Source organism: Ictidomys tridecemlineatus, unplaced genomic scaffold (genome assembly GCF_052094955.1).
Source record: "Ictidomys tridecemlineatus isolate mIctTri1 unplaced genomic scaffold, mIctTri1.hap1 Scaffold_174, whole genome shotgun sequence".
Classification (NCBI taxonomy): domain Eukaryota; kingdom Metazoa; phylum Chordata; class Mammalia; order Rodentia; family Sciuridae; genus Ictidomys; species Ictidomys tridecemlineatus.
The window spans coordinates 161711-189573 of NW_027521507.1; the positions used below are offsets into that span (position 1 = coordinate 161711).

The 27863-nt window shown below is 37.0% G+C and overlaps 1 protein-coding gene across 15 annotated transcripts in view; it reads left to right on the forward strand.

Annotated features, from left to right (window-relative positions):
• LOC144372842 (transport and Golgi organization protein 1 homolog) overlaps nt 1-27863 on the forward strand; it is a 108666-nt gene that overhangs the window by 36387 nt on the left and 44416 nt on the right. For 13 of the 15 annotated variants that reach the window (XM_078036091.1, XM_078036093.1, XM_078036086.1 and 10 more), the window contains one exon: nt 23974-24107. The exons of 1 other annotated variant lie outside the window; for it this stretch is intronic. In XM_078036091.1, coding sequence (XP_077892217.1) covers nt 23974-24107 — 134 coding nt within the window. Of the gene's footprint in view, nt 1-10204; nt 10325-23973; nt 24108-27863 lie in introns of those variants that run through there. One more of the 15 variants, XM_078036100.1, reaches the window with a different exon arrangement.

The window sequence follows — 27863 nt, forward strand, 5'->3', positions numbered from 1 at the left end:
TGCCCAGAAACCTGCCTTGGGAGCATGCCCAAAACCTAGCCCCGCCCAACTCCTCCTTTGAAGGTGGAAATGGAGTTGCCCGCCCCTTGAGCCGGTACTGGTTAATGGAAGTGAACCAGGAACTAACAATAGGCTGCTGCCTTCCCATTTGTTTGGCCAGCAGTTTACATCATTCTGTCTCATCCAGAAGGTGTAAGATTTCCATTGCAAATAGAGATTGTGGAGAGGGGTCAGCAGCTGGACTAGGGGAGTAAGATGTTACTTTTCCTGGTGGTCCTTTGGATTTTGCTTTGCTTTCCAACGACCTGTGCAAACGGAAGCATGGCTGATGGTTCTTAGGAGAAAAATATATGAATAGTCTTTTAATTGGTTCCTTGATCATTCTTTTCTCTTTTATTACAATTTTAGCTTTTAAGTGACTCGGCTGCCTTCTCTACTATTTGGTCATGAATTTCTTTTTTTTCTTCTCAACAAGGATTGTTCTGTGGACCCAAGTGCTGTCAGCTTTTATAAGGAATGTTGATTGCTTTATATGAAATAGGATGGAAGGAGGTTGATTAAACCCTGTGAAATGAGAGACAGTTGGGGAATTCTGGGAAAGATGGCCATGGACAAAGATTAGTGGGATCACAATGTACTTCTACAATATTTGTGAGAGGGATGTGTGAGATAAGGATCAGATTTTTTTTAATAGCATCAGGTATCAACCAGCACTAATGAGTGAAAGCTAAAGGGAGGCAGCTTGAAAGTCTTTGCAAGAAAGGATTTTGTTCATAACTATGACTTCACAAATAATGACTCTCCCAGGATTCTCTGAATTTCCCCTCTGAGAGTGGACCATTTGAGTAGAACCAGAGTATCAAAGAAGAAATTTTAAAGTCTAGTAAAAATTTATATGTGGATTTTTCAAAATGCTACAAATAGTTGATTCTTTGCTGTCTTTAAACAATATACAGTAATCACAAGAAAATTTCCTTCTGTTCTTTGTGTCATTAGTTTTTAGCCTCACTCAAACCTAAGTGATGATGTGGAAGAAGAGAGCACACAAGATAACATGGCTATTAGCTTCCAGTTTAGAGGCTTGTCCTGGCGAACATTTCTTCTCTTTTCATGAGGTATAAAAATATAACCAAAACCCATCAGGACAGATTTTATATGGCTAAAAATTCATGCTTTCATGAAAATAGGAAAGAGTATTTCTGATTTTTCTTAAAGTTCTCAAATACATCTAAATAGTAGATAGAAAAAACAGTGGAATGAGATTACCATCATTACCCTAAGTACACATATAAAGACACAACTAGGGGCTGGGGATGTGGCTCAAGCAGTAGCGCGCTTGCCTGGCATGCATACAGCCCGGGTTCGATGCTCAGCAACACATACAAAAAAAGATATTTTGTCCGCCGAGAACTAAAAAATAAATATTTAAAAATCTCTCTCTCCCCTCCCTCCCTCCCTCTCTCTCTCTCTCTCTCTCTCTCTCTTAAAAAAAGACACAACTGATGTGACTATGTATACAACCAGAGATATGAAAACTTGTGTACCATATGTGTAATATGAATTATAATGCGTTCTGCTGTCATATATAACAAATTAGAATTAAAAATAAATAATTTTTTTAAAAAGATTTTAAAAAGTGGGAAAATCAGAAACTAATATCGTTCCATGCTGTACATATCACTTCCCTTTCTCAAGTACAATCTGGCACAAAATGTGTTGAGAGGAGATTCCCCTCCAAAAAAAAAATCCACTGGGGCTGGGGATATAGCTTAGTTGGAAGAGTACTTGCCTCACACGCACAAGGCTCTGGGTTCAATCCCCAGCACCACCTAAAAAAACCCCAAAATCTGATATTACATCCAATGGCATGAACAAGATTTAAAAAGCCACATAACCATAATGAGAGCATAAAGCACACAAAAGGCTTTCCAGATTCCAATCTAGGAAAAAAAAAAACATATCCCAAGGAAGGAGAACAATGTTCTTGCAATTACTTTTCTCTAAGGAGTGTCTTAGTATGGTGATGAATGACCTTTTTTAACCCCCAGCACTGAGGATTGAACTGAGGAGTGCTCTACCACTTAGCTACATCTGCAGTCATTAATGTTTGTTTTGTTTTTATTTTTCTTGAGACAGAGTCTCACCAAGTTGCCCAGGCTCTCCTCAAACTTACCATTCTCCTACTTGTCAACCTCCTGAGTAGCTAGGATTATAGGCATGCACTATTGTACTGGCTACAAATTATATGTTTTTAAATCAGGAAATTGTCATTTAGAGAATATTATTCCCATAAGTTCTTTCTATATAAATTATTATAGAGCAAGCTTCACACAACCAATTGAAGAGACATTATCGTTAATAGATTATCCTATATTGTAGTTAATTGTATGGAAAAGGAACAATGTAGCAAAAATGAAATCATAAAAACAAAGACATTTCACATAGTAATGTAGATTAAAATGTCATCCAACTATAAATTCCCCCAAAATGCATGGACCAAGATCCTACCCAAGATTGAGACTTGAGGAAGGACTGACTGTATCCTTTAAAGGCACAAACTCATTTTTTCTTCTCTGTGGTACCCTGTGCCACACTGTAAAGAATCTCAGGCTATCTTACTGGAGGGAGAGTCCATTTGAAGAAAGCCCCTGACATATGAAAGACCACATGGAAAGGGAGACTATATAAAGCCAACAGTCAGCACCTTAGTTCCGTACATACAAAGCCATCTCAGACCTTGTAGTCTAAATCAGGCGTGTGCTGTATGGGTGAGCCTAGGTGACACTGGAGCAGAACCTTGGTTAAAGTCTTGACTTACAAAATTATGAGAAATAAAATGGTTGTTTGTTTGGTAGTGGGGATTGAACTCAGAGGCTCTCGACCACTGAGCCACATCCCTAGCCCTATTTTGTATTTTATTTAGAGACAGGGTGTCACTGAGTTGCTTAGTGCCTCACCATTACTGAGGCTCGCTTTGAACTCTCGATCCTCCTACCTCAGCCTCCTGAGCCACTGGAATTACAGGTGTGCACCACCACTCCCGGCAAATGGTTATTTTTTAAAGCCACTAAATTTTGGAATTTTTAAAAATATAACAATAGATAACTAAAACACTGTTTATTGATGATTTGTAGGGCTTTTATTTAATGACCAGTTTTATTAAAGAATACCCCATTTATTTCTACTGTGATCAGCAAACAAACTGAAATTCAATATTTAAAATTTTTTGCCAAGAATATAACCTATCTTGCAAGTTTCCATGAGGACTAGAAAAAAATATATATTCTGGAGTTGTTGGGCATTGTCAGTCAATGTCAATAAGATTAAGGTGGTTGATAGTTTTGTTCAGACTCTTGTGTATCATTAGTGATTTTTTTATAGTGTTACTATCAGTTGTTAAAAGGGTGTTAAAAATTCAAAGTATAGATTTGTCTCTTCAGTTTTGTCAGCTTTCATATATTTGGGGAATATAAATGTTTGGTTGTATGGTGTCATGTTTCTGTGTTCTTAAAAACACATTATGGTATTATGAAATGTCTTTCTTATCTCTTATAAAACTCTTTATCTTGAATTAAATTCATCTGATGTTAGTATAGCCTCTGCATTCTTCTTGGCTTACTATTCATGATGTATTTTTATCTATTTCTTGTTTTCGTTCTATTCATATTTTTATTTAATGTAATTAAATAAAATTACATTAAATAAAAATTAAATTTTATTTAATTTATCCATTAGCGTTTAGCTTTATTGCTTTACATTATTGTTTTAGCAATGTTTCCAGGAATTATGAAATGCATTCTTTAATTTATCACAGTTTTCATAATTTAAATTGTGATACTTTCTCACATCTCCCCAAGTCCTTTGTGCTTTGTCGTCATACATATTACAGCTGTATACCCTATGTTTTTTACCTTAGTCATGTTTCCAAGAAATTAAAAGAATAAATATGTATACATATTGCCTTTTATATTTACCTACATTTTAGTATTTCTAGTACTTTTCATTTCTGTTTATGGTGCATTGTCTTTAAAAATATCTACCCCAAATTCTCCACATTCCTGTATCATGTTGCTTCTCTCATTATGAAGTAATATCTATTTTCCCACCAGCTGAGTCTGGGCTGGTCTTTTGTCTTGTTTTAATGAACAAAATATATTTTTGGTGAAAGTGATGCCATGCCAATCCTAGACCTAACACCTTGGGAAGGTGTATACCTTCTACTTTTATCCTCTAGAAATCTAATCAACAAATAAAAAATTTTAGAATGACTGAATGACTAAAAGCATTTGAGGAGATAAGCCTGACCCAACCAGTTGAGCTAGCAGACATGTAAACAAAGCTATTTTGTCAGTTCTACCTTTGGTTAAACAATCCCTGCTAAAGGAAACCACATAAGCACTAATAAATACCTAGAGCAAAGGACCCATCAGGTTATGTAAAGTCAAATCATAGAATAAGGAGAAATAACAAAGAATTTTTATTTTAAACCATTAAATTTGTTACACAGTGAACTAAAACACACAGTGCATCTGTTTCTACCTGATGGATCATCTCCTTTTATCCTGAAGAGGTTCTTTTAGCATTGTTAATAGTAGAGATCTATTGGTATTGAATTTTCTTACTTTTTATTTATTTGAAAATGTCTATTCTACTTTCAGTTTTGAAGAGTACTTATCCTAGATTAGCAGTTTTTGTCTTCTAGCACCTTAAACCTTTCCGTTAACTTTAATCTCTCATTTCTGATAAGAAGTCAGCTATCATTTTAGTCATTTTTACCTATGCGTAACACACCACTTTTTTCTAATTGCCTTCAAGACCTTTTTCCTCCTAATTGATTATTTACAGTTGACTTTGATGCATCTAGATGTGATTTGCTTTGTAACTAACTTTAGTATTCACTGAGTTTCCTAAATCTGTTAACATCTTTTTTGTTAATTTGAGATAATTTTAGCCATCATTGTCTTAAATATTTTTTCTGTACAATTTATGCCTCTATTCTTCTAGAAATCTAATTATATGTATATTAGGTCACTTTGTAATGATAGTAACCAAGTCTCTATTTTTTTCTTTCTGATTTTTAGACCAGATAATTTTTATTGGTCTATCTCCAAGTTAACTTTTTGATGTTTTTGCACTATATAATCTGTTGATAGATTTGTTTCATGAATTTTTCATTTCAAATACTATACTTTTTATTTCTTTTAAAAGAAATTTTTCATTTATATGTTGACACCCATATCTACTTATTCATTATGATTAAGCTTTTCTTTAATTCCTTGAAATTAGTTATAAAAACTTTTTAAATTTTTTTTCTGCTAATCCTAACATCTGGGTCAGCTCACGGAACTTTTTTTATATGTGACATTTTCTCTTGTGGTTCTCATTTTTCTATCTTCTTTGCATTCTGGCAAAATTTAATGATATTCTATATGCCTATAGTTTGTGAAGCATTTGTTTCTCAGATTCATGACACTGTTAGAACCTGAAGTATTAGCTGTTGGGTAACTGTGAATTCTTTTTTTTTTTTTTTACTTGAAGTAGATTGTCTGAAATAGGCATATTCTCCTCTGTGTTTATCCAAACCTCCCTGTCATGTGTACTACAAGTTACAATTTGGAAGTTAATGTATTAAAATTCTGTCTGTTCATGGTTCTAGAAAAGTGATGTTCTCTCCCAAACACTGGTTACTACAGCAGCATTTTTAATGTTGTAAAATAAGAATAAAGGCTCTGAAGGCCAGAGATTTTAAAAAGTCATTTTACAAATGTTACGTTAAATTAAAACTGAGCTTTGCTGTAATACTCTTTTCTCTTCAAAATGTGATGGTACAGGAAAGGTGTTATATGCAGGGGTGGTATTGCAGGGGAGCATTTTAAATTGCAGAAGTAAAAAAGTTATAATATTTATAATTTTGATGAGTTTATTTTTATAGGGAAGATTTTTCTCCCCTGAAATTTTTTCTGGAATAGCAAAATGTTTCCATTATTAAAAATTGAAATTGTTAAAAAAAAAAAAGAGTTCAACGCTAGCCTCAGCAATTAAGGGATGCACTTAGCAACTCAATGAGACCCTGTATCTAAATAAAATGCAAAAAAAGGGCTGAGGTTGTGGCTCAATGGTTAAGCACCCCTGGGTTCAATCCCTGGTACCAAAAAAAAAATTTTAATTATATTCTGGTCATTTATAGATGATACATCATAGGAAGTCTGGATTATATTGTCTTCTTATAAAGGATATTCTGTTTTATGTGTCATGCAGGCTAATTACTGGTGAATTGTTTTGATCATATTAGATTTGGTATTATTATTATTATTATTATTATTATTATTATTATTATTATTATTTGGTACCAGAGATTGAACTCAGGGTACTCAATTACTGAGCCACATCCCCAGACCTGTTTTGTATTTTATTGAGAGACAGGGTCTTGCTGAGCTGCTTTAGCACCTCAATTTACTAAGGCTGGCTTTGAGCTCGTGATCCTCTTGCTTCATCCACCTGAGTCACTGGGATTATAAGCATATTCCACCTCGCCTCACTAGGTTTGGTATTTTTCTTTATTTCCATATTTCATGGTGTATTATACTTGTACATAATGGTGGGATTTGTTGTTATGTTTTCATACATATGTACAATACAGTGATAAAACTTAGCCAATATCATTCTCGAGTATTTCTCTTTTACCTGCTTTCCTCTCTCCCCTGATCCCTTTCCTCTGTTCTACTGACCTCCCTTTGATTGTCGTCAGATTCCTTTCACACACACACACCTTTCTTTTCCTTTTTCCTTTCTGGCTGCCACATACATTTTCAGCATGAATCAATTTTGATTTTAAATTTAGGTCTACCATTTCCCCATTGCTCTTTTGTGTGTGGTTCTTTTTGCTAAGGCTTATTCCTGAACTCTTAATTAAGTACCTGATATATTAGTGAAGCTGCTGCAACCTGACTCTGCTGGAAACCATTTCTTCCAACATTGCCATTTTTTTTATTTCTTAGTTTTCGGCAGACACAACATCTTTGTTTGTATGTGGTGCTGAGGATCGAACCTGGGCTGCGCGCATGCCAGACAGGTTCGCTACCACCTGAGCCACATCCCCAGCCCCAGCAATCTGCTGTTGAGCCACAACCCCAGCCCCATATCGTTCATATTCTTGGTGGCTGCTATTCTGACTAGAGTGAGATGAAAGCTCACTGTAGTTTTGATTTGCATTTCCCTAATTGCTAATGATGTTGAACATTTTCATAGATTTGTTGTCCATTTTTATTTCTTCTTTTGAGAAGAATCTGTTTAAGTCATTTGCCCAATTAAGCTAGGTTATTTGAGGTTTTGGTATTAAGTTTTTTAAAGTTTCTTATATAGTCTGGATATTAATCCTGTGTCAAAGAGTAGTTAGCAGGGCTGGGGATGTGGCTCAAGCGGTAGCACGCTCGCCTGGCATGCATGCAGTGCAGGTTCAACCCTCAGCACCACATACAAAGATGTTGTGTCCGCCGAAAACTAAAAAATAAATATTAAAAAATTGTCTCTCTCTCTTTTTTTTTAGAAAAAGAATAGTTAGCAAATATATTTTCTCCCATTCCGTAGGTTCTTTCTTCATGTTACTAATAATTTCCTTTGCTGTGCAGAAGCTTTTTAATTTGATGCCATTCTGTTTATTAACTTTTGTCATTATTTTCTGAGCTTTAGGAGTTCTAATAAGAAAGCCTTTGCCTGTACCTATATGCTGGAGTCTCAAACCTATATTTTCTTCCAAGGATTTGCATAGTTTCTGGTCTAATTCCTGGGCTTTTGATCTCTTTCAAGTTTGTACAGGGTCTAGTCTTATTTGTCTACATATAGATAACCAATTTTCCTGGCACCATTTGTTTAAAGCCTGTCTTTTCTCCCAATATATTTTTGGCATATTTGTCAAGAATCAGATGACTGTTAACTGTGTTGGATCTTTTTCTGTGTCTTCTCTTCTTTCCCATTGGTCTATGTATCTGGTTTTATGACAGAGCCATGCAGTGGTTATTTCAATAGCTTTGTAGTACAATTTGAAGTCAGGTATTGTGATGATGCCTCCAGCTTGCTTATTGACTTAGAATTGTTTTGGCTATTCTGAATATTTTATTCTTCCAAATGGATTTCAGGACTGTTTTTTTCTAGGTCTGGAAAAATGACATTTATTATTATTATTATTATTTTAAATTTATATATGACAACAGAATGCATTACAATTTATATTACATATATAGAGCACAATTTTTCATATTTCTCTTTGTATACAAAGTATATTCACACCAATTCGTGGGCATTTTGATGGGAATTGCATCAAATCTGTATGTTGCTCATAAAACCAATTTCAAACATATACAATCATATTAGTAGTGATTTTAGTGTCCAAAAAGAGATCTACTAAACAATAATTACTGGGCTGGTTTGGTGACTTGTAGTCCTAACTACTCAGAAGGCCAAGCCAGGAGGATTGCTTGAGTCCAGGAGTTGGAGATCAGGTTACGCAAAATAGCAAGACCCCCATCTTAAAAATAATAATAATTACTGATATCAAAACACATCTCAATCATTATGATAGTCACTAACTCTTCATTGTTTTCCTTGAAACTCTAATATACAATTAGTGAATGTCAATTTAGGACTAATTGTGCTATGTTATAGAAGAGAAAGCTGATTATAATAGTAAATGAAATCAGCTATCATGAACTGATTTGTGTTTATTTAATTACAATTATCATGCTGATGACTCTACATATTAAGTCTCCACCTATAGTCCCCTAGGTGCTAATTTTAAAGATATGAGTTTTCATTAAAAATAATAAAAGAAACCCCTCTATGCATTTCAATAATTCAAATTGTATCATAATTTGACTATTAACACAAGGGAAAATCAATGCAACTAATTCAGATTTAAATTCAAGATTACACAGTGCAAAAGAGGGAATAGTCTTGGAAAGGGAAGTAGAAAAATGTAAGATCCCTCTTAGAGGTCAGAAAAAATAAATTAAAAAATGTGATTTTTTTTAAAGGTAGTGTTAACTTGAAGTGGAAAACAAAAAGCAAAAAACCTTTGAAGCAAAGTCAGTTGTGTTTACAAGGACCTTTGAGTTTCTTTGATGTTTTAGTGATTCTGGTTTTTAAAATGTTGATTTGTGGAGGATGGGCACAGGGGATTGAATCTAGGTGCTTAACCATTGATCCACATCACCAGCCCTTTTTTTACATTTTTTTTTATTTTGACATAGGAAATCCATAAATTACTTAAGGCCTTGCTAAATTGCTGAGGGTGACTTTGAACTCAATATCCTCCTGCCTCAGCCTCCAGAGCCACTGGGATTACAGTGTGCATCATGAAGCCCGGCCTTAAATGTTGATTTTATAATCCTTTCTTTTTAGCTGATAAGAGAAATTACAAAATACAGAATACTTGCAAACTACAAAATATAGGATACTTACAACTAAAGGTGCTTTGTTAAATGATCAGAGTTTAACTAACTCTGCAAGTGACTCTCAAGCAGTGACTCTCAAACTGGGAGAGTAATACTAGTCTTATCAAGAGAAGTTTAGAAATGCCTGGAGGCATTTTGTTGTTGTTTCACCATCACTGAGGAAACTACTAACATTTTTTGGCCAGGCCCATAGATAGTATATAACCTTCAGCTAGTAGGAATAGTCCAAACCAAAGTACCAATAGAGTTCTATCAAGAAACCCTGGTGCAAAGAAGTAATCTACCAAGGAAAACACAGTTGCAGTTAAGTAAGAGAACAGAGCAGGTGCCCGATGCAGTGCTGCATGCCTGTAATCCCAGTGGCTCTGGAGGCTGAGGCAGGAGGATCATGAGTTCAAAGCCAGCTTCAGCAAAAGTAAGGCCCTAAACAATTCAGTGAGACCTTATCTCTAAATAAAATACAAAATAGGGCTGGAGATGTGACTCAGTGGTCTAGAGCCCTTGAGTTCAATCCCTGTTACCAAAGAAAAATAGACCACCCAGGTGACTTGTTTGTACCAGTGGGTCTACCTAAAACGAAAAGGGATTTTATGCAGTCAAATTTTTTTATTATCCATTTAAATATAATTCTTTATTTCTTTATGTTTGTCAAGAAGTAAGTATATTTAAGATAACAATGAAAAATAATAAAAGAATGACAAGTGTAGGAACCTAATGATGACTTACACTTTTTGATTATAGACTTGACAATGACAATTATAGACTTGACAAAAATGACAATGCAATCCCTAGCTATTGCAACAGAAATCTTAACCTCTGAGTGAAAAAAAAAGAGGGATGTTGAGATACCTTCAATCATCTTTTCTCACTTCTGCGTAAGTACCAAGAGAGGTTGGCCAAAAATATTTTAAAACCTAAAACATACTATTAAACTTGGCTTTTCTTTAAAATAAGTGCAAGTATATGATATGGCCTAGTGTTAATTTACAATCCCTACTTTCTTATGCTGCGACTGTCTTTAAATGTGCCCAGTTTGAGCTGAGATGTGCCATAAGTCAGATATCAAAGACTTATTATGAAGAATGTAAAATAACAGTTATATTTTAATTTTGATTACAAATTAAAAGGATGACATTTTGAATATATTGAATTATGTAAAATGTGTTATTAAATGAAGCTCATCTGTCTTATTTTTTAAAATATGACTTCTAGAAAATTTAATTTACATGTAGAGTTAATATTATATTTCTATTGGTGGTTCTAAGGGATCAGTGAGAAATAAGAGAAAGATCATGTTCAGATTCCCTATTTCATCATTTGGGTTTGATGTCATTCACTGATCTTCTTATGTATTCCAAACCATTTCAAATTTCATGTGGATTTGGGTAAGACTGAGATTTCATACGAATCACAGAGAACTTACTTTCCCATATATGTTTGTTCAGTGTCCCCCACTGAGTATAGTCTTCATAATAGTGTTTATGGTCCTGTTTCTAATTTTATACTGCATGCATCAGTTAAAATGCTGAAGATTCAGGAGGGTTTGCTTTGCTTCAGTGTATGCTCTGGTAGACTATATGTTATCCCGAAGAACATATTTTCTCCTCCACTCTCCCTGTCTCCTCCAAGAGGTGCTTGTGATCTTCCAAGCACACTTTGGGAGGATGTTATCAGCCTTACTTTGTTTCAGTGAGAAGAGAACAGTTTCCAGAGTAGGAACTATCTAAAAATGTCTCCTTAGTAATGAAAGCATTTATTGCCAAGACTTTTGTTGCTTTGTCAATTGTCTATATTGGCTGTAACCGCCAGGATTTTGCTGTTTAATTATTTAAACCACATAAATGGGCAATCTTTCATATATTATCTCTATTTCTTCTTTAAAAATGAATTATAAAATTTTAAATTTGACCCATATTTGTATAGATGAAATATCTGAGACTCAGAAAATTAATGATTTGCCTATAGTCACACAATTAGACTTCTGACTACAATCCTTTTGGCTGTATTCCTTACTTCTGCTGTTGTTCTCGTAAGGAAGTAATTTATATTTCTGAAAACTAAATGGATAAAGCCCAACAGTGCACTGTGGAAATTGAGATGTGCAGGCCACAAGTCCCCAATGTCTGTTCTGCATTTATTTCAACACACCAAATATTTGACCTCTGTGAAAAGAATGCCAAGGTAAATTAGGCAGAACCAGAAACAGGAACTCATATACATGCCATATATTAGTGGCAATTTCAGATGTTTGAGTTTCTTTCTTTGTACAGTTGAAAGTGGAATAATATTTGTCAGGGCTAGACAAACAGTAGATGCTGGCAGAAGACCTTGCCTTGTATATGACTCACTTCCATTAGTACAGTACACTTCAACATGACTTTTTAATTGTGGGGAGTGCCTCAGCTCTACTCATTATGCCCAGCCTAAACCTCCATCTTCCCTGGATTTAAGGACAAGATACTTGTTTAAATTCCACTTAAGTTATATGATCCCTTTACTTAAAGTCTAATATTTTATGCATTTTTATTCTATTAAGTCTAAATCCTTATGCTTGATTTTCAAGGAATTTCATAATCTGACCTAAGCACACAAATATGTCATCCTTTATAGAATCCTTTCCTCTCAGCAAAATGAGGTGTCCTTACTGTTTTTTAAACATACTTCTTTCTGCTGAGTCTTTTATGCTGTTTAATTCACTTGCCTTTTATTCTCTTTTTAGAATCTGAATCCTATGTATTTATCCAGGTCTAGCTCAAATCCCAAGACTCATCTCTTACTTTTAACTCTTTAGTGTTTACAATTTGTACCAAAATACATTTTAGCATTTATTTTGTGGCAGGGTAGGGCCCTTGCCACCCTCCCACTACACTAACTTTTACCAAGGAGGAAACTGGTGTTACCAAGAAAGACCTGTTTATAATTTAGGAGTTCCCATTCTCGAGATTATAATGAGGATCTAGAGTCACCTCCACCCTTGGAGATAGATCCAAGATTGGGGTCCTTCGGCACAGGTGTAAAGGTTGATCCATTGCCTGAATCTCTTACATTGGCACAGAAGATGATGTACACACACACACACACACATACACACACACGCCAAAACTCAGGAAGGAAGGAAGGAAGGAAGGGAGGGAGGGAGGGAGGGAAGGAAAGGTGGGCGGGCGGGGGGGGGAAAGAAGGAAGGAGACCCTTTGAAATCCATTGAGAAATGATACTGTTCTGGTCAACCTCACAGAAAATGGATATTTCTTGTCATTTTCTGACTTACCATATTGTGACCAAGCATAGTGCTATTATTTTATTTTTTTACTAAGACCTTTACTAGGATTTACCTGGTTTATAACTTTCTACCTTTAAATATAACTGAATCTGCTGGAAGGTGGTGGCAGAGTCTGTAATCCCAGATATTCAGGAGGCTGAGGCTGGAGGATCGCAAGTTTGAGGTAAACTTGGGGAACTGAGCCAGACTCTGTTTCAAAATAAAAACTAAACTGGGCATGGTGGCACACATCTGTAATCCCAGTGGCTCAGAATGGTGAAACAGGAGAATTGGGATTTCAAAACCAACCTTAGCAACTTAATGAGGCCCTGAGTAACTCATTGGGACCTATCTCTAAATAAAATACAAAAGAGGGCTGGGGATGTGGCTCAGTGGTTTAGTTCCCAAGAGTTTCATCTCTGATAGCAAAAAAAAAATTAATAATAAATGAATAAATAAAATAAAAAGGGCTGGGGATGTGGCTCAGCAGTAGAGCACCCCTGGATATTTGTACTAGGGAGTACAAAAAAAAAAGAATTTTCAATACATATTACTTTTTGTCTAGTTTATTTCATTCAGAATCTCCCTGGTTTTGCTATTATCAATAGTTCTTTATTTTTACTAAGTATGTTTCCAAAATTTATTATCTATTTTCCTATTGATATACATTGGGGATTTTTTTAAGTAAACCAGGTTATATTTATACAATTATTATAAATTAAATATTAAAAATTATTAAGCAATGAAAATAAGAAGTACCTTCACATTCAACAACTTGGATAAATCTTATAAAAATACATATGGAGCTAAAAAAGCCACATACCAAAGAACACATGTGTATGATTACACTGTATAAAGTAACAAAACAGGCAAATATAATCCTTGTTATTAGAAGTTAAAATAGTGCCTAAGTCTGGGGGAGTGGAGGGAATAATTAGGGGAGCAATGAGAAAGGGCTCATGAAAGTGCATTTGATGTTCAATTTCTTGACCTGGGTTAAGGTTCAGTGGATATGTTTACTTTGTGATAATTCATTGTGCTATACGTGATTTTCTTTTGTCTGTTATATTTAATAAAAGAGAAGCTCTATTAACAGTAAAAAATCAATCTCTACATTCATGTAATAGTTAGTAATCAAATGTCTACTATATGGTTAATATGAGTATAAGGGTTCTGAGGCATGTAAGACAGACATGTTCCCACAGTCCAACATTGGGGATTTTTTGACTATTACAAATAAAACCACCATGAATAGTTGTGCACAAGTCTCAGTGTGGATGTATGCTTTTATTTCTCTGGAGTAAATATCTCGACAGATGTGATTTAATTTGTAAAACAACTGCCAAACAGTTTTCTAACAGTTTGTGCCATTGTTTATACTACATGTTATAGTTTGCAGTTCTAAGAGAGATACCATAGTCTTCATCTTTGTCAACATTTGTTATGATGAGTCTTAAATTTTGTCCATCCTACTGTATGTGTAATAACATTGCAGTTTTGATTTACATTTCAACTTATTTTGGATATCCTTTCATGTGCACATTCACCATATTTGTGTCTACTTTGGTGAAGAAAAAAAGTCTTCTGCCCATCTTTTCAAATTGGGTGATTTTTCTTATTAATAAGTTGTAAGAATCATTTGTATATCCTAGATATCATTCTCTTGAGAGAGATATGTTTTGCCAATACTTTTTCCTAGTCTGTCAGCTTACCTTTCCATTTCCATAACAATGAATATACAATAGACAAAGTTTGTTGTTGTTGTTGTTTTTGGTACTGGGGATTGAACTCAGGGTCATACCACCACTGAGCCACATCCCCAGTCCTATTTAGTATTTTATTTAGAGACAGGGTCTCACTGAGTTGCTTAGTGCCTCACTTTTGCTGAGGCTGGCTTTGAACTTGCAATCCCCCTGCCTCAGCCTTTTGAGCCACTGGTATTACAGGTATGCACCACCACGCCCAGCATGAGACAAAGTTTTTGAGGAGAGGAAAAAAGAGAGCATGAGGCAGAGAGAGCTAGTTAGTTTTAAAAGCCTCTGCCAAGCAGCTTTTTATATTTTCTTCCAGAAGTTGTATAGGTTTAGCTGCTACATTTAGGTCTGTAGTCTATTCCTACCAGTAGTGTGTGAGGGCTCCCATTGATCCACATCCTTGCCAACTTATTATTATCTTTTTGATTATAACCATCTTGATAGATGTGAAGTAGTATCTCACTGAGGTTGTACATTTCCCTAATGGTGCTGGGTATCCTTTCATTTGCTTATTTGCTTTTGCATATTTTCTTTGGAGAAATGTCTATTCTAATTTCTTGCCATTTGTCTTTTCATATTGAACAATAAGAATTGCTTGTATATTCTAGGTAGTTATATATATTCTAACTATATGAATTGTAAATGTTTTCTTCTATGATTGTATTTTCACTTTCTTCGATGGTAGCCTTTAAAAGTTTTAAATTTGATGAAGTTCATTACTTTATTATTTTTTCTTTTGGTGCTTGGGCCTTTGGTGTCTTAAATACAAAGTCATTGTCTACCCCAAGATTTACCTATGCTTTCTTACATTTAGTTTTGGTTCTTACATATATATGTGTTGTCCATTTTGAATTCTTACATTTATGTCTGTGGTCCATTTTGAGGTAATTTTTATGTGGGGTAGGGCTTAACTTAATTCTTTTGCATTAAAGACTATATCATTTTGAAATAATATTTTCATTTGGAATGCAATTCTAGGATATCAGTTTTTTTTTTCTTTCAGAACTTGAAAATGTTGATGTACTGTTTTCTGGTTTGCATGGTTCTTGAATGAATTTTGACATTTTACTTTCACTCCTTTGTACATAATGGTATCTGTTTTCTGTAGATGCTTTTCAATTTTTTTCTTAGCACTGGTTTTAAGCATTTAGTGTAAATTTGTGTCATCTTTATCATTTTTCTTATTCATTGAGCTTTTTGAATCTGAGTGTTCATCAGATATAGAACATTTTTATTTATTATTTTTTCAAATGTGTTTTTCCCACCTTTTTAGGAACTACCATAACATATATATTGGACTGGTTGAAGCTGTGCATACTGATGCTTTGTTCAGTTCAGTCTCTTTCTCCGTGTTTGATTTTGGAGTCTTTATCACTGCATATTCAGTTTGCTGATATTGACTTCTTCAATGTTAAATCTGCTGTTAATCTCATTCAGTGTAATTTTCACCTTAGCCATTGTTTTATCTGATTTTATCTAATTTTATCTGTTTTATCTAATTCAGACATTTTTATATCTTCTTTTTCTCCTTTACATGCTTATGCTTTTCCATAGCATCTTGAACATATGGTATACAACTGTATTAATGTCCTTGTATAATAACTCTATCACAGTGTAATTAATGATCATTTTTATTAATTTTCTTTTCAACATGGGTTATATTTTCCTCGCTCTTTGCATGCCTCATACATTTTTATTGGATTCCAAACATTGTGAATTTACCTTGTTCAGTACTGGAAATTTTGTATTCTTTTAAATATTCTTGAGCTGTGTACAGCTTTTTTTTCTGAACTATCTTGGAAACATTTTTATCTTTTTACGATTCTTCTAGACAGGAGTTACCTTCAATCTTGGGCTATTTTGTCCCTTTTACTGACTATGTTACTTGATGCCCTTTTATTATAGATTTTCCATTCTAGCTGGTGATTACAAAAATTGATCTGCATGCCAACAATCACCACCACCTTCCATTCTGTTCCTTTCTGAAGGTTCTTTCTCTGGCCTTACATGTGAGCCCATTGTTACATAGCCGCAGACTTCAGGGGAACCCTCCATAGATGTCTAGAGAGCTAGTGCATGTACACACTCTCCCTCCATCTGCAGTTCTCTACTCTCTCCTTTATTCTGCTCTGGGACTTCTAGCTGCGTCGGTCTCTTCAGACTTTAAAATCCATCTCTTCAACTCAGGAGATTTTCTATTTGAGTTTTCCTTCTCTGGATGTGGCCTGAAAAATTCTTTCCAGGGAGTAAATTGGGATAATCGTAGCACTCATCTCTCATGCCTAACTTTATCTTAGAGGTCACTCTTATGCTGCTTATTATCTAATATCTGAGAACTGTTGTTTGTATTTTGTCCACTTTTTTTCCAATGTTTCATATGCGAGGGTAAATCTGTTGCCCCTCTTGGAGAGATTTAGTCTTCCATAAATGTTTAACACTATTCTCTGGCACATCATTTACAATAGATGAGGTTCTTCCTGGTAACAGCAGCGGTAGGCCTACTGAATGCTCCTAGGCAAGTGCCTTCACAAATTTCCAATGGTATATGTTATTATGCTGCCAATTATTTGTTTCAGATATGTTTTTGTCTCATTTAGATTGTACTCTGACTTTAGGAACCCTTTATATCTTAGAATTTTATGTCCCCTTCACCCAAACTGGTCACATTTACCTTTAACAATTACTCAACCCTTACCCCGTAAGAATTCCCTTTGAGGTATTAAAGAATAATTCACTTGAGATTATTTATCTCCATGCCAACAATCACCACCACATTCTATCCTGTTCCTTTTCTGAAGGTTTTTAATATAACCTTATATTAAACATGTTAAACATCAATGCCACATATTTAAATGCTATGAGTAAAAGTGAATGCTGATTCATCCACTAATTGTATGTATCCTGGTAGAAAGAACCACCACTACTTTATTGTGACCAGTTGAGAAATTTTCTTCTCATTATCCACCAGACTAGTTAATATGTCTTTAAGGCAATAAGTTTAAAAAATAATACTGATAAATCAAAATATTGAAAACTCTACAAACTAAGCAGCTAGTTCTTCAGTAACTGGAAGCACTGACTATGCATATAAAAGTATATCTGATTATGAGTCAAAGTAAATATCAAGAAGGTAATATGCAATTAGATCTTTTTGCTCTTCTGATTTTTCCACCAATGAATTATCATTAATTTCTATTCTACAATAAGAAAAAATCTACAACATACCATATTCTATAATAAGAAAAATAAGAAAAAATTAAAACTAGTTTTAAAAGATCTACTTAAATATTTCAGTATCATGTAACCAAACAACTACTCTCCACACAAGTATGTTTTTATTCAACAAACACATTCAGGGGTACATTCCTGGAGTTGAGGATGCATGCTGCTGAGAGGTGGACCTTAAATGCCTTGTTCTCATAGCTTATTTCCTCTCAGTACTATTTATATATGGGGGCTTAATAGTTAATATATGTGTTTAGGTTAATAGTGTAGTATATTTATAATATTATTGGAACCATGAGTTTATCCATCAAATCATTTGTTAACTCTCTCATACATTCTAGGCATTTCCCTAGTCACTGATGTAACAGTAGTGAACAAAATAACTAATTTCCTGCTCCTGTTGGAAATTGTGTTTGAGGTTGGGTCAGAGCAGTCAAGTAGATAAACAAATGTAAGGCAAGTGGTAAGAGAAGTCTAAAGTGGTAAGGCAAGTCTGAAGAGAAAGAAAGGCAGGGTAATGGGCTTGATAGTCATGACAAGAGGCTATATTTTGTGTAGGATGGCCAGGAAAAGTCTTTATCACATGAAATGCCACTGTTACAGAGACATGATAAAGTGAGGGGGTAGTTAGCTAGTTAGATGATTTGGGCAGTTAAGGTTGAGGCAAAGTTGCAAGTGTAAATGCTCTGAAGCAGGGGTGGGATTGGTGTATTTAAATGGAACTAACAGACAAGAGAAGAATGTTAGGAAATGGGGAGAAGAGGATGAGGGGAGTCACATTGAATAAGAACAGTCCATAATAAGGCAGGGCAATCCATAATAAAATCATGGCTTTTTTTTTCCTGATACCAGAGATTGAACCCCCAGGGGCACTTAAACACTGAGCAACACCCACAGTCCTTTTTAAAATATTTTATTTAGAGATAGGGTCTCACTGAGTTTCTTAGGGACTCACTACATTTCTGAGGCTGGCTTTGAACTCAGGATCCTCCTGACAGCCTCCTGAGCTGCTGGGATTACAGATGAGTACGACCAGGCCTGGCTAAAGTCATTGCCTTTTATTTGGAAATGGGAAGCTATAGGAAGATTTTGAGCAGAGAGACACAATCAAATTTATATTTAAGAATATCACTCTAGTTGCCATCAGGACAATAGATATTGGGGAAAATGAGGGCAGAAGCAAGGACAGAAGAAGGCTATGGGAATCATTCAGTTGACTTATGATGTGGGTTTGGCCTGTATATTGGCTTAGCAGATGCAGAGGAGTGTTCAGATTCTGGGCATGTTTCAAATGCTTATTTGGAAAGAAGGAAGTCAGAAAAATAAATAAATAAAATGCTTTATAATTTATATCAAATTCTAGAAAATGCAAAACAATCTATGATGACAGGAGATGTTTGGAGACAGCCCAGAAAAGGAGAGGGGAGGGATTACAAAGAAGGATGAAATACTTTTTTGATTTTGGTGATAGTCTCATGGGTATATTCATGTCAAAACTTATCAAATCCTACACCTTAAATGTGCAATTTATTGTAGGTCAACTATATCTCAATAAAATTATAAAAATAAAGACATAATATTGTCTAATGGACTGGAGTTGGAATGTGAGAGAAAAGAGATCAAAGGTGGTTTGTAAGTTTTGGGCTTTGAGCACCTGGATAATGGGAATTAAATTGTCATTCTTATTTCTGAGATAGGGAAGACTGAAAGCAGATTTTGAGAGAAAAATGAGTTCAGTTTTCAACATGTTGTTAGAGATGCCTACTAGATACATTTTATAACATAATAAATACATGGTAGAAAAGAAATGAAGAATGACTCAGATAGACAGTTTCTCTGTATGATCCACTGGTTCTCCAGAAAGCGCAGAAGTACACTGGACCAACGGGGACCTCTCATGGCCCCTGTAGACAAATATTTGTGCACACCTTTTTTTTCCCATCGTTTTCTTTATTTAACATTGTGAACATGGTGGACTACATTCTTTTTTCTAAGTTTTAAAGATTCAGTTAATTTGGAGAAACAACTGATGGGTTCATTGTTGGAGGTTGATGAATAACCTTAGCAGAGACTATAGTAACAAGCCCTTGGTCACAGACAAACGAGAATGGCTCCACCCAGGATGGGAGCATTGCAGACACTCTTCCTTGGGCTGGCTAGCTTGTGCCTTTCCCCCCTTAACTGTACATATCAGTAATTCAGCTATATTATGATTTAAATCAGATTTTGCTCCTCTTGTCAGAAAGTACAATTGCTTGTTAGTTGATAGGTTGTGATGAAAAGGAGTCTACTCCTTGGGCTTGATACTTAGCTCCATTAATCACTGGATGTGTGACTGCCTCAATTTACTCTAAAATAAGGATTGGAATAGGACCTACTACTACTGTAAGGTACTATTGTTATGAAGATTAAATGAATTGATATGTATAAAACCTTCAGAATAACAACTGGACATAAAGAAAGCATTCAAGAAATGTTAGCTACTAGCTTTCTTCTCTGACAATCGGTTTTGTCAGTTGGTTCCCACTAAGTTGTGGACTTTTTTGGACCAGGACCAGATATCTTGTCTTTTGATTTTCATTCACTCCCACACCATGCTAGGGCTTTGTCCAGCGTCTGGCATGAATGGTAGCACAAAGTGAGAGTTAAAAATATGCTTTTGAATTAAATAATTTCTTCCCTTACGGATAAAGATAAGAATCTCAAGATCTTAGCCTGAAGACTAATGTCCATCTCTCTGCCCCCACCTGTCCCCGCCTTAAAAAAAAGCAGGCCACTGTCTCCAGTTTACACCCTCACTCACAGTTCCATTCACCTTCCCCTTTCCTAATCAGAGGGATCTTGGGGTGGGGCTTCAAGGAACCTCTAGGAGTTTGAAGGGGAGGGAGCCTGGAACCATAGACTAGCTGTGACAAGTCAGGGGTGGGATTTGGTAGTTCAGAAAAGGAGGTACCAGACCAGGAATGGGGGATGGGAGTGATGGTGGAGTGGGCTAGTTCAGGATGAACCAGAAATGAGACGTTGAGGAAAGCCAGAAAGGACCAGTTGGCAGGGGGGGGGATGGGTGGGTGACTACTAGAATCATGTGGAGGGTCACTTGTGAGGGCACAGAAGCAAAGGCAGGTGATTGGACGAGAACGAGAGTCCTAGTTGCCAAGGCAGCGACTAGAGGAGAAGGTCTTCAGTTGAGGAGAAGGTCTGGACTAGAGAAGGACGGAGCTCCAGCTCCGTGTGTTCTCCAGTAGAGTCTGTGGACTGACCCCCAGATATCCCTGCTGAAGTGTCACCCAGGAAAGGCGTAAGCCTTTCCTGGCGCCACCCCTCTGTGCTTGGCTACCCACACGCCCCCTGAGCCCCACCTCCTACGCGCCCACAGACGCCCGCCGCAGCCTACTTCACCGGCTCACCCAGGTGACCACAACATGGCTGTGGCGCAGGTGCTGGTCTTCTGGCTGTTCATGGTGCTCTTCTGGCTGTTCGTGCTGTGGCCGAACTGGCGAGTGCCAGGCCAACCGGACCCGAGCACCGGCCAGCGCTGGTCGAAACACAAACTCTGTGCAGACGACAAATGCAGCAGTGAGTGCACAGGCGGGTGGGCAGCCCAGGGTCTCCACTGAGGCTCTTTGGGGCCACATGGGGCTCCGATCTCCCTCGTCCCCAGCCCCAAGGGCTGGGTGAGGGGGGTCGCAGGATGACGGGTGGGGAGCAGGAGTGACAGAGCCTCGGGACCCTGCGTGTGTCCCCTCTGGCTCTGCTGGCGCCCCAGCCAGCCCGCTCGGGTTGTGGGGGGCTTGGACTCCCACTTGTTGCCAGCGTTTTATTTTTCTCTACTGACTGAGGCAGGGGTTGGGAAACACGATTCCCAAGGGACAGCTCTCAGTTTATTCCCTTCCAGGATTCGCCTAGGATCTCAGTGGGTGATGGGGTTGTGTCCACGCTGTAGCAGAGCGCTTTTCTGCCCCCTCTACAGGGACCTGGGCCGGTGCAGTATCGGGGCAGATGCTCTCCAGGGCTCGGTGGCCCTAATTCCCGCGGAAGGTTGATGGTGGGGCTCCTTGGGAAAGGCTCACTGGCCCCTTTGTCCTTTTGCTGCACTGGGGATTGGGCTGGTTTTGCCTTTTAACAGGGACTAGAGTTTAGGCTTGGGAAGAGCACCGAGTCCAGGCACGCAATGTGTTCCGAGGTCTCGGCCCCGACTCTGCTTCAATCCTGTCATTTCTGTGCATAGAAGCCTCCCTTCATATTTGAGGTAGGGTAGCAGGTGGGCCAATAATCTTTTGCTTTTGAAAGAGGCCAAGGATCTGCACCAGCCACCTGGGAACTGCAGCCTCTTCTGTGCGCAGGAAGCGGACAGAATTCCTGGATTGGAGGTGGGCAGTGGGGAGGATGTAGCCATTCAGATTCAGATGAAGAGGTTTGTTGCAATAACAATAAAAAATACTCCAAGATTTTTATAAGCCAATTCAGTTTTAGACTCAGTCACTAGTGTTGTTGGAACCTCTTTCCTCTATATATTTACTGGCCCAGAATACTTCTTATGGACTCCCGCTTGGTTTCTAGTAACCTTGCAACTTGATGACTGTGTTGTCCATAAATTGTAAGCAGTACACATTTTAAAATATTCATGCTAAAAAGGCCAAGAAGTTTACCATTGAGCTCTTTATGTCTAAATTGGTGTTACCAAAACCAAATTTTGTAATTTGAATTGTTTGTTCCACTCCAATAAAGAAAAAAGATGTCTCCAATATATGTTAAGAAGTTCCTAGAGGTAACCCTAAGGCTGGAATAAATAAACACTCAGAGAAGCAAAGCAGCTGCCATGATATTTTCTTTCATTTTTGCTATTCTTTGCTATTGAGCGCTATCCTACGTGGGATACCTGGACAATCTCATCACTGATGCTTCGTCAGTACTAAGACATGGTGTTGGTTAGGTTCAGTGGGGTAACATAACTTGAGAAATGGCCTGTGTCCAAACAGATGTGACCAAAAACAACAGGTGGGTCTGTGTTGCGTTGTAGGAAGTAGTGAGGTGTGTATGTAAGGTGTCCTTGTGTGCCTTCCAAATAAGTGCTCCAAAAAAAAAAAAAGAACTAAATAGGTGCTCCATAGTATGCATTATGTTGTCACCTAATATATTACTGATTTATAAATCCTCTATGACCTAAGGGGGAACAAGAGAAACATTGCCATTTCCACTTGTGATGAGAATTCCCCACCTTAAAGTGTCTCTCACCTTCAACTTGGCCTCTTAATTACATATGAATTAGGATGCTGACAGTTCTGAAAATAGTCCTATTTTAGCTTCAAAAAAACAAGTTACCCTCTCCAAATCTGTGTTTGTTCCTCAGACATATATTTTTATAAAACAAACATTCTCGTGTATTTTACTGCTAATTGGCTTTTAGAAAAAGTGTTATTTCCATTTCTTTGTGCTTTTTACATACATCTATTGTCCATTTCATCTTAAATCAGAAACTATTTGGTCAACCAAAAGAAAAATGTTGCTTCTACCAGTTTCTAGATCAATTGTGATCCTAGTCCTGCATTTTAAGCATGAAGGTATTGCCTGACCTTTTCTCGTGGTTAAACTTGTTCCTTGTCAGATAGGATACCCACTTTTGATTTTGTTTATTAAAAAAATATGAATGAGGATGTTTTGAAACAATCTTAATGTTGGATATAGTCAACAATATTTGCTCAGAGAAAATATATTTCCTGGTTATTTACCCAGATCCTGAACCCAGAGACAGCAACTCTGCTGCAAATGAAATTGACAGTGTTTAAAGGTAATGTCTTTTAGCAGTTAGTTCAAGTTAATTAACCCCTTGGGGGTTCCTGGATATTCTAACCTCTTTCCTATTACCTCTGCATGAAGCCATACTTAAGCCTGTCCATGTCTACACTTGGATTTACATATTTGCAAAATGAAGCTTTCTATGATTATGAAACAGAAAAAAATTGAGGAGGCCTGCAAGAACCAAGAGTTTCACTGAAACCAGCTATGGTTGGTGGTAGCCACTTTGCTTTTTATTTCTCAGCACAGAGAAAAATAGAGAAGCTTCCTTTTCCCTCGTCTAATTGCAGGGAATATTGTATTTTATAGCAATAAAATCTCTAAGGATTTTAGATACTTTGAGCAGGTGAATTAAAAGTGATTCCAGAGAGTACTGGAAAAACTTGATTTTTGTTCATAGTGGGATTCATATTTCCTGATGAGTCAATATGGACTGTGAAAAATCAAATCCTAATGTTTGTTTTTTTCTTTTTTCAATGTTTATATACAGTGTTAATGTATCGAGGTGAAGCTGTTGAAGATTTCACAGGACCAGATTGTCGTTTTGTAAATTTTAAAAAAGGTGACCCTGTATTTGTCTACTATAAACTTGCAGAGGTATCACCAGAACTTTGGGCCGGAAGTGTAAGTAAAAGTTTGACAGGTGTTATATTCTTAATTTTGATGGGTAGCAGTGTAGATTTAAATGACTGATTTCTTGGGGTCTTTGTAGAGTTAACCTGACCTCTTTGCCAGGCCCTGTGCTCCTAACACACCTAAGGCCTGGCACAGCATAGAAAGTCAGGAGACTTTCTGAAACAGAACTGAACTGGTTGTGGTTGCTACTCCTCACATCAAGTTCCAGAAGGCTCTACACATCATAAAGGTCGTCATGGTGAAAACATGACAATTCTTAGCTTTGCTGTTTCAAAAGGGAAGGATTCATGGACATTAGAGTTAATCCTGTAAATTAAGTCAGAGATAGTAACTCAGGCATGCATATTTAAAGTTGATTTTTTGTGTATTTTACCTAATCAATTGTGCTGTTTTTACTCTAAAAAAGCAGAATATTATGTCCATTGTGTGCTTTCCCCCCCCCCCTTTTTTTCTTTTTTGCAACTTCTGGGTCATCCATTTCCTGCTTTTCCTATATTCTATGCCTGAAGGTTCCCCCAGGGGTTCTACTTCCAGCCAGTTGTATGGATCTTCTGATGAAAGACATGACATTGTTTATATCATGCTTTGATATTTTAAATGGGGAGATTCACTAGGAGTGTCCTCCTAGTGGCTTATGAGTATTGTCCTTTTCATTTAAAAAAATGTGATATGTGGATTGTTTACGTAAAATAGTAGCAAGGGTCTTTGATGACTGTAGGAATGTTCTAGTTTAGAGACATTCCGGGTTGCATCCTTGAAAGTTCTCACCCTAAATAAAACACCACACAGCAGAAAATAAGACAGAAAATAAGAGTAATCCCTATGGAAAGCTAGTTTCATTTTGTTGCCATTTCTGACTCTTAGGGAATGATCTTGAAACATGGTGCCTCTAGGTACAAACTTTATATTTAGACAGAGTCCCAGTTGCAGTACTCCATATAAAGAACCATCTATTGTTTCTTTCAAGTATACCAAATAGGATTGGTAACCTTTAAACTTGGAACTGTTTTTCCATGTACCTAAGTGGCATTTTTCATGTAGTAGTCGTCTTTCTTTCCTTCTTTGAGCTTTTGGATAAATGGGCTTGATTTGCATTTTCTCCTCTCACATTGTAGCCTGTTAACTCTGTTCATCCCTAGGACTCTTGCCATTCTGGGTGGCAGCACTCATCCTGTCTTCCTGAGGAGCCCTGCTTTCAGCACCTGACCAGAAAGGATCTTTGCCAACTGATGAGTGTTTGGGTGGCACCTTGTTTGCATTGCTCCTCTGGCATTCATTTGTCCTCTTTGCCTTCAGTCAGGTTGTGTTTTATCTTAGCTTCCTATAAAATGAAAAACTCAGTTAGGAAAGGACCCCTGTCTAATCCATCTTCCTTTTGAATATTTCCTTTCAGGGCAGTGGCACTTAAGTACATTTGTTCTGATAGTAGCTTATGCAGAATTTGTTCTCTTGTGGCAGTTCTTGGCTCCCCACCCACAAATCAAATCAGCAGCACCTTAGCAGGGATGATGTATGGAAGCAAAATTAGATATAAAAATTATTTCCATTCATGAGCCTCCATGATTCTGCATCATTTTTTTCATATCACAAGAAATGGGATACCACCAAGTGTGTAATTATGGAGCTTTATATAATCTATGGTCTCATTTGACACAGATTAAGAAGAGATAAATGTGTTCCCTTTCTCCATACATCTCTGGTTTCTTTCCCTTTTCCAAATTTAACCTTAATAGAATTTTCATCAGAAGGGAAAAGTGTATTTCCCCTCAGACTCGCCTCTCATGTCATAAGTGTTATACTTAAGAAATTAAAAACTCTTTAGTTTTCAAAATGATTCTCCTTTTGAGTTTTCAGTTTTCATTCTGCAATGTTGTTGGTTTTCTAGAGTCTCTGACTTTATCTGCAGTGATGAAACTTTTAATTGCTCCATCTTATCTAATCTTCATGGCAGTATTCTACCACTAATACTGGCTCTCAGATGGTTTCTAGATATAACAAGAACATTCATGAATGGGGATATTTTAGAGGTAGTGATAAGATGCCTTTTTAAATTTTCTTTTTTGTGCATTTGATTTGCCTATCAGTTTCCTTTAATTATTGGCAAGAATCTTCTGTTCCTTTTAGTCAGTAGTTAGTAATAGGAGTGTCTTTCTCAAGGGGAACTTTATATATCTTTTGTACACTTTATGTAACTTCATATAATTTAACTGTTGGTGCTGAAAATAAATGGGGTTCTTTTCTGCAGAGGATTTATTTTGGGTGAAACTGAAGCTTGATATGTGGTTTCATATGCATTATATTGTAATTTTATTTTCTCCCCTGCTGAGGGCCATTAGGAATGAAGCTTCAAAATTTCCTTGCCAGCGTACCCCATGTTAAATGGATTTCACTGTTGACATTGCATGTAAGGTGACCTTGCTCAAGGACCAAGGCGGATCCGGGTTTAGAGCTGATCAGGTTTGAGGAAGTATCCCACTCCTTAGGGTGTTCCCGGTTTAAGACAAAAGGAGTTTTAGGGAAGTTGGAGGTTGAAGATTATTGCTGCTGGGAGTAGGGCATGCCTGCAGCCTGAGTTCCCGCTGAGTTCTCCTGGAGAAAAAGTTTTTAGGAGGTGAATTGTTCGGGAGATTGGATTGCCCCCGAACCTGTGTGGAGGCGGTGTGAGTCGGGAATAAAGAATTTCTGTTTGAATCTACAAGGCTGTGAGTGCCTCCTGATTCTGTGCCCAGCCAAGACTGCAGCATTAATTTTCTCCCCCCTTCTGATTAATTAAACAACAAGCAATGTGGCTAAAGGACCGTGCCTGGTAGGTTGTCCAATTCAACATATGGTTCTTACCCGTCATGGGAGAACTGACCTTTAGACGTCAGTTTCCTGTCTTGGGTTGAATCCACTGCAACCAGATCAACCCGTCACTGACTACCGGTCCAGCATTCAGCCATGCTTGTGGATAGGCCTAAGCACCAGTGTGGGTGGGTGAGGTTCTTGCCTCACCTCTGTTGGCCCCCAAATTTAACCTTGGTGCCAGTGGGGAGGTGAGGTTCTTGCCTCACCTCTGTTGGCCCCCAAATTTTAGACCATCACTAGTAGAAGGGAGGAGGATACAGAAATGCCACGACACCAAGCCAATTGACGGCTCCTTTGGAAAAATTGTGTCACTGGTGACACCATCAGCAAAGATGCCAGCATTACCACAATTAACATGGGGTGCGCTGGCAAGGAAATTGCATCACTAGTGACACCATCAGCAAGGATATGCCAGCAGTACCACAATTCGCTGCACCAGACGATAGTTCACAATGCATGCAACTCATATATAGTCCAAGCAAGTTCTGCAAGCAGTTCAAATCGGAGGAGTCTATCAATATGTTCATTTCCTCCCAAAGTAAATCAAGTCCTTGATTGAGCATTACTTGTTGAGTTATATTCATTGATGCATCAGTTTATACAGTTTACTGTGATAGCTATCATAGAAGCTGTAGTTTGGTTTTCTTAGTCTTCACTGGCACTGGGATGGAGATGGGAATTCTGGCAATGATGTTAAAGAGACATTATCCTGAACAGAATTATTAAATATAATGAAAAGGAAAAGTGAAAGTAAACAAACAGATCTGTTAATCACCTTTAAAAACAATAGTAAGCAAACAGATCTGTTAACCACCTTTGAAAACAATCATTAACAGCTGTTTACCTAATTTAGATTAAACCACTTAAATCACGTGAATAAAAAAAAAGAAAATTCGG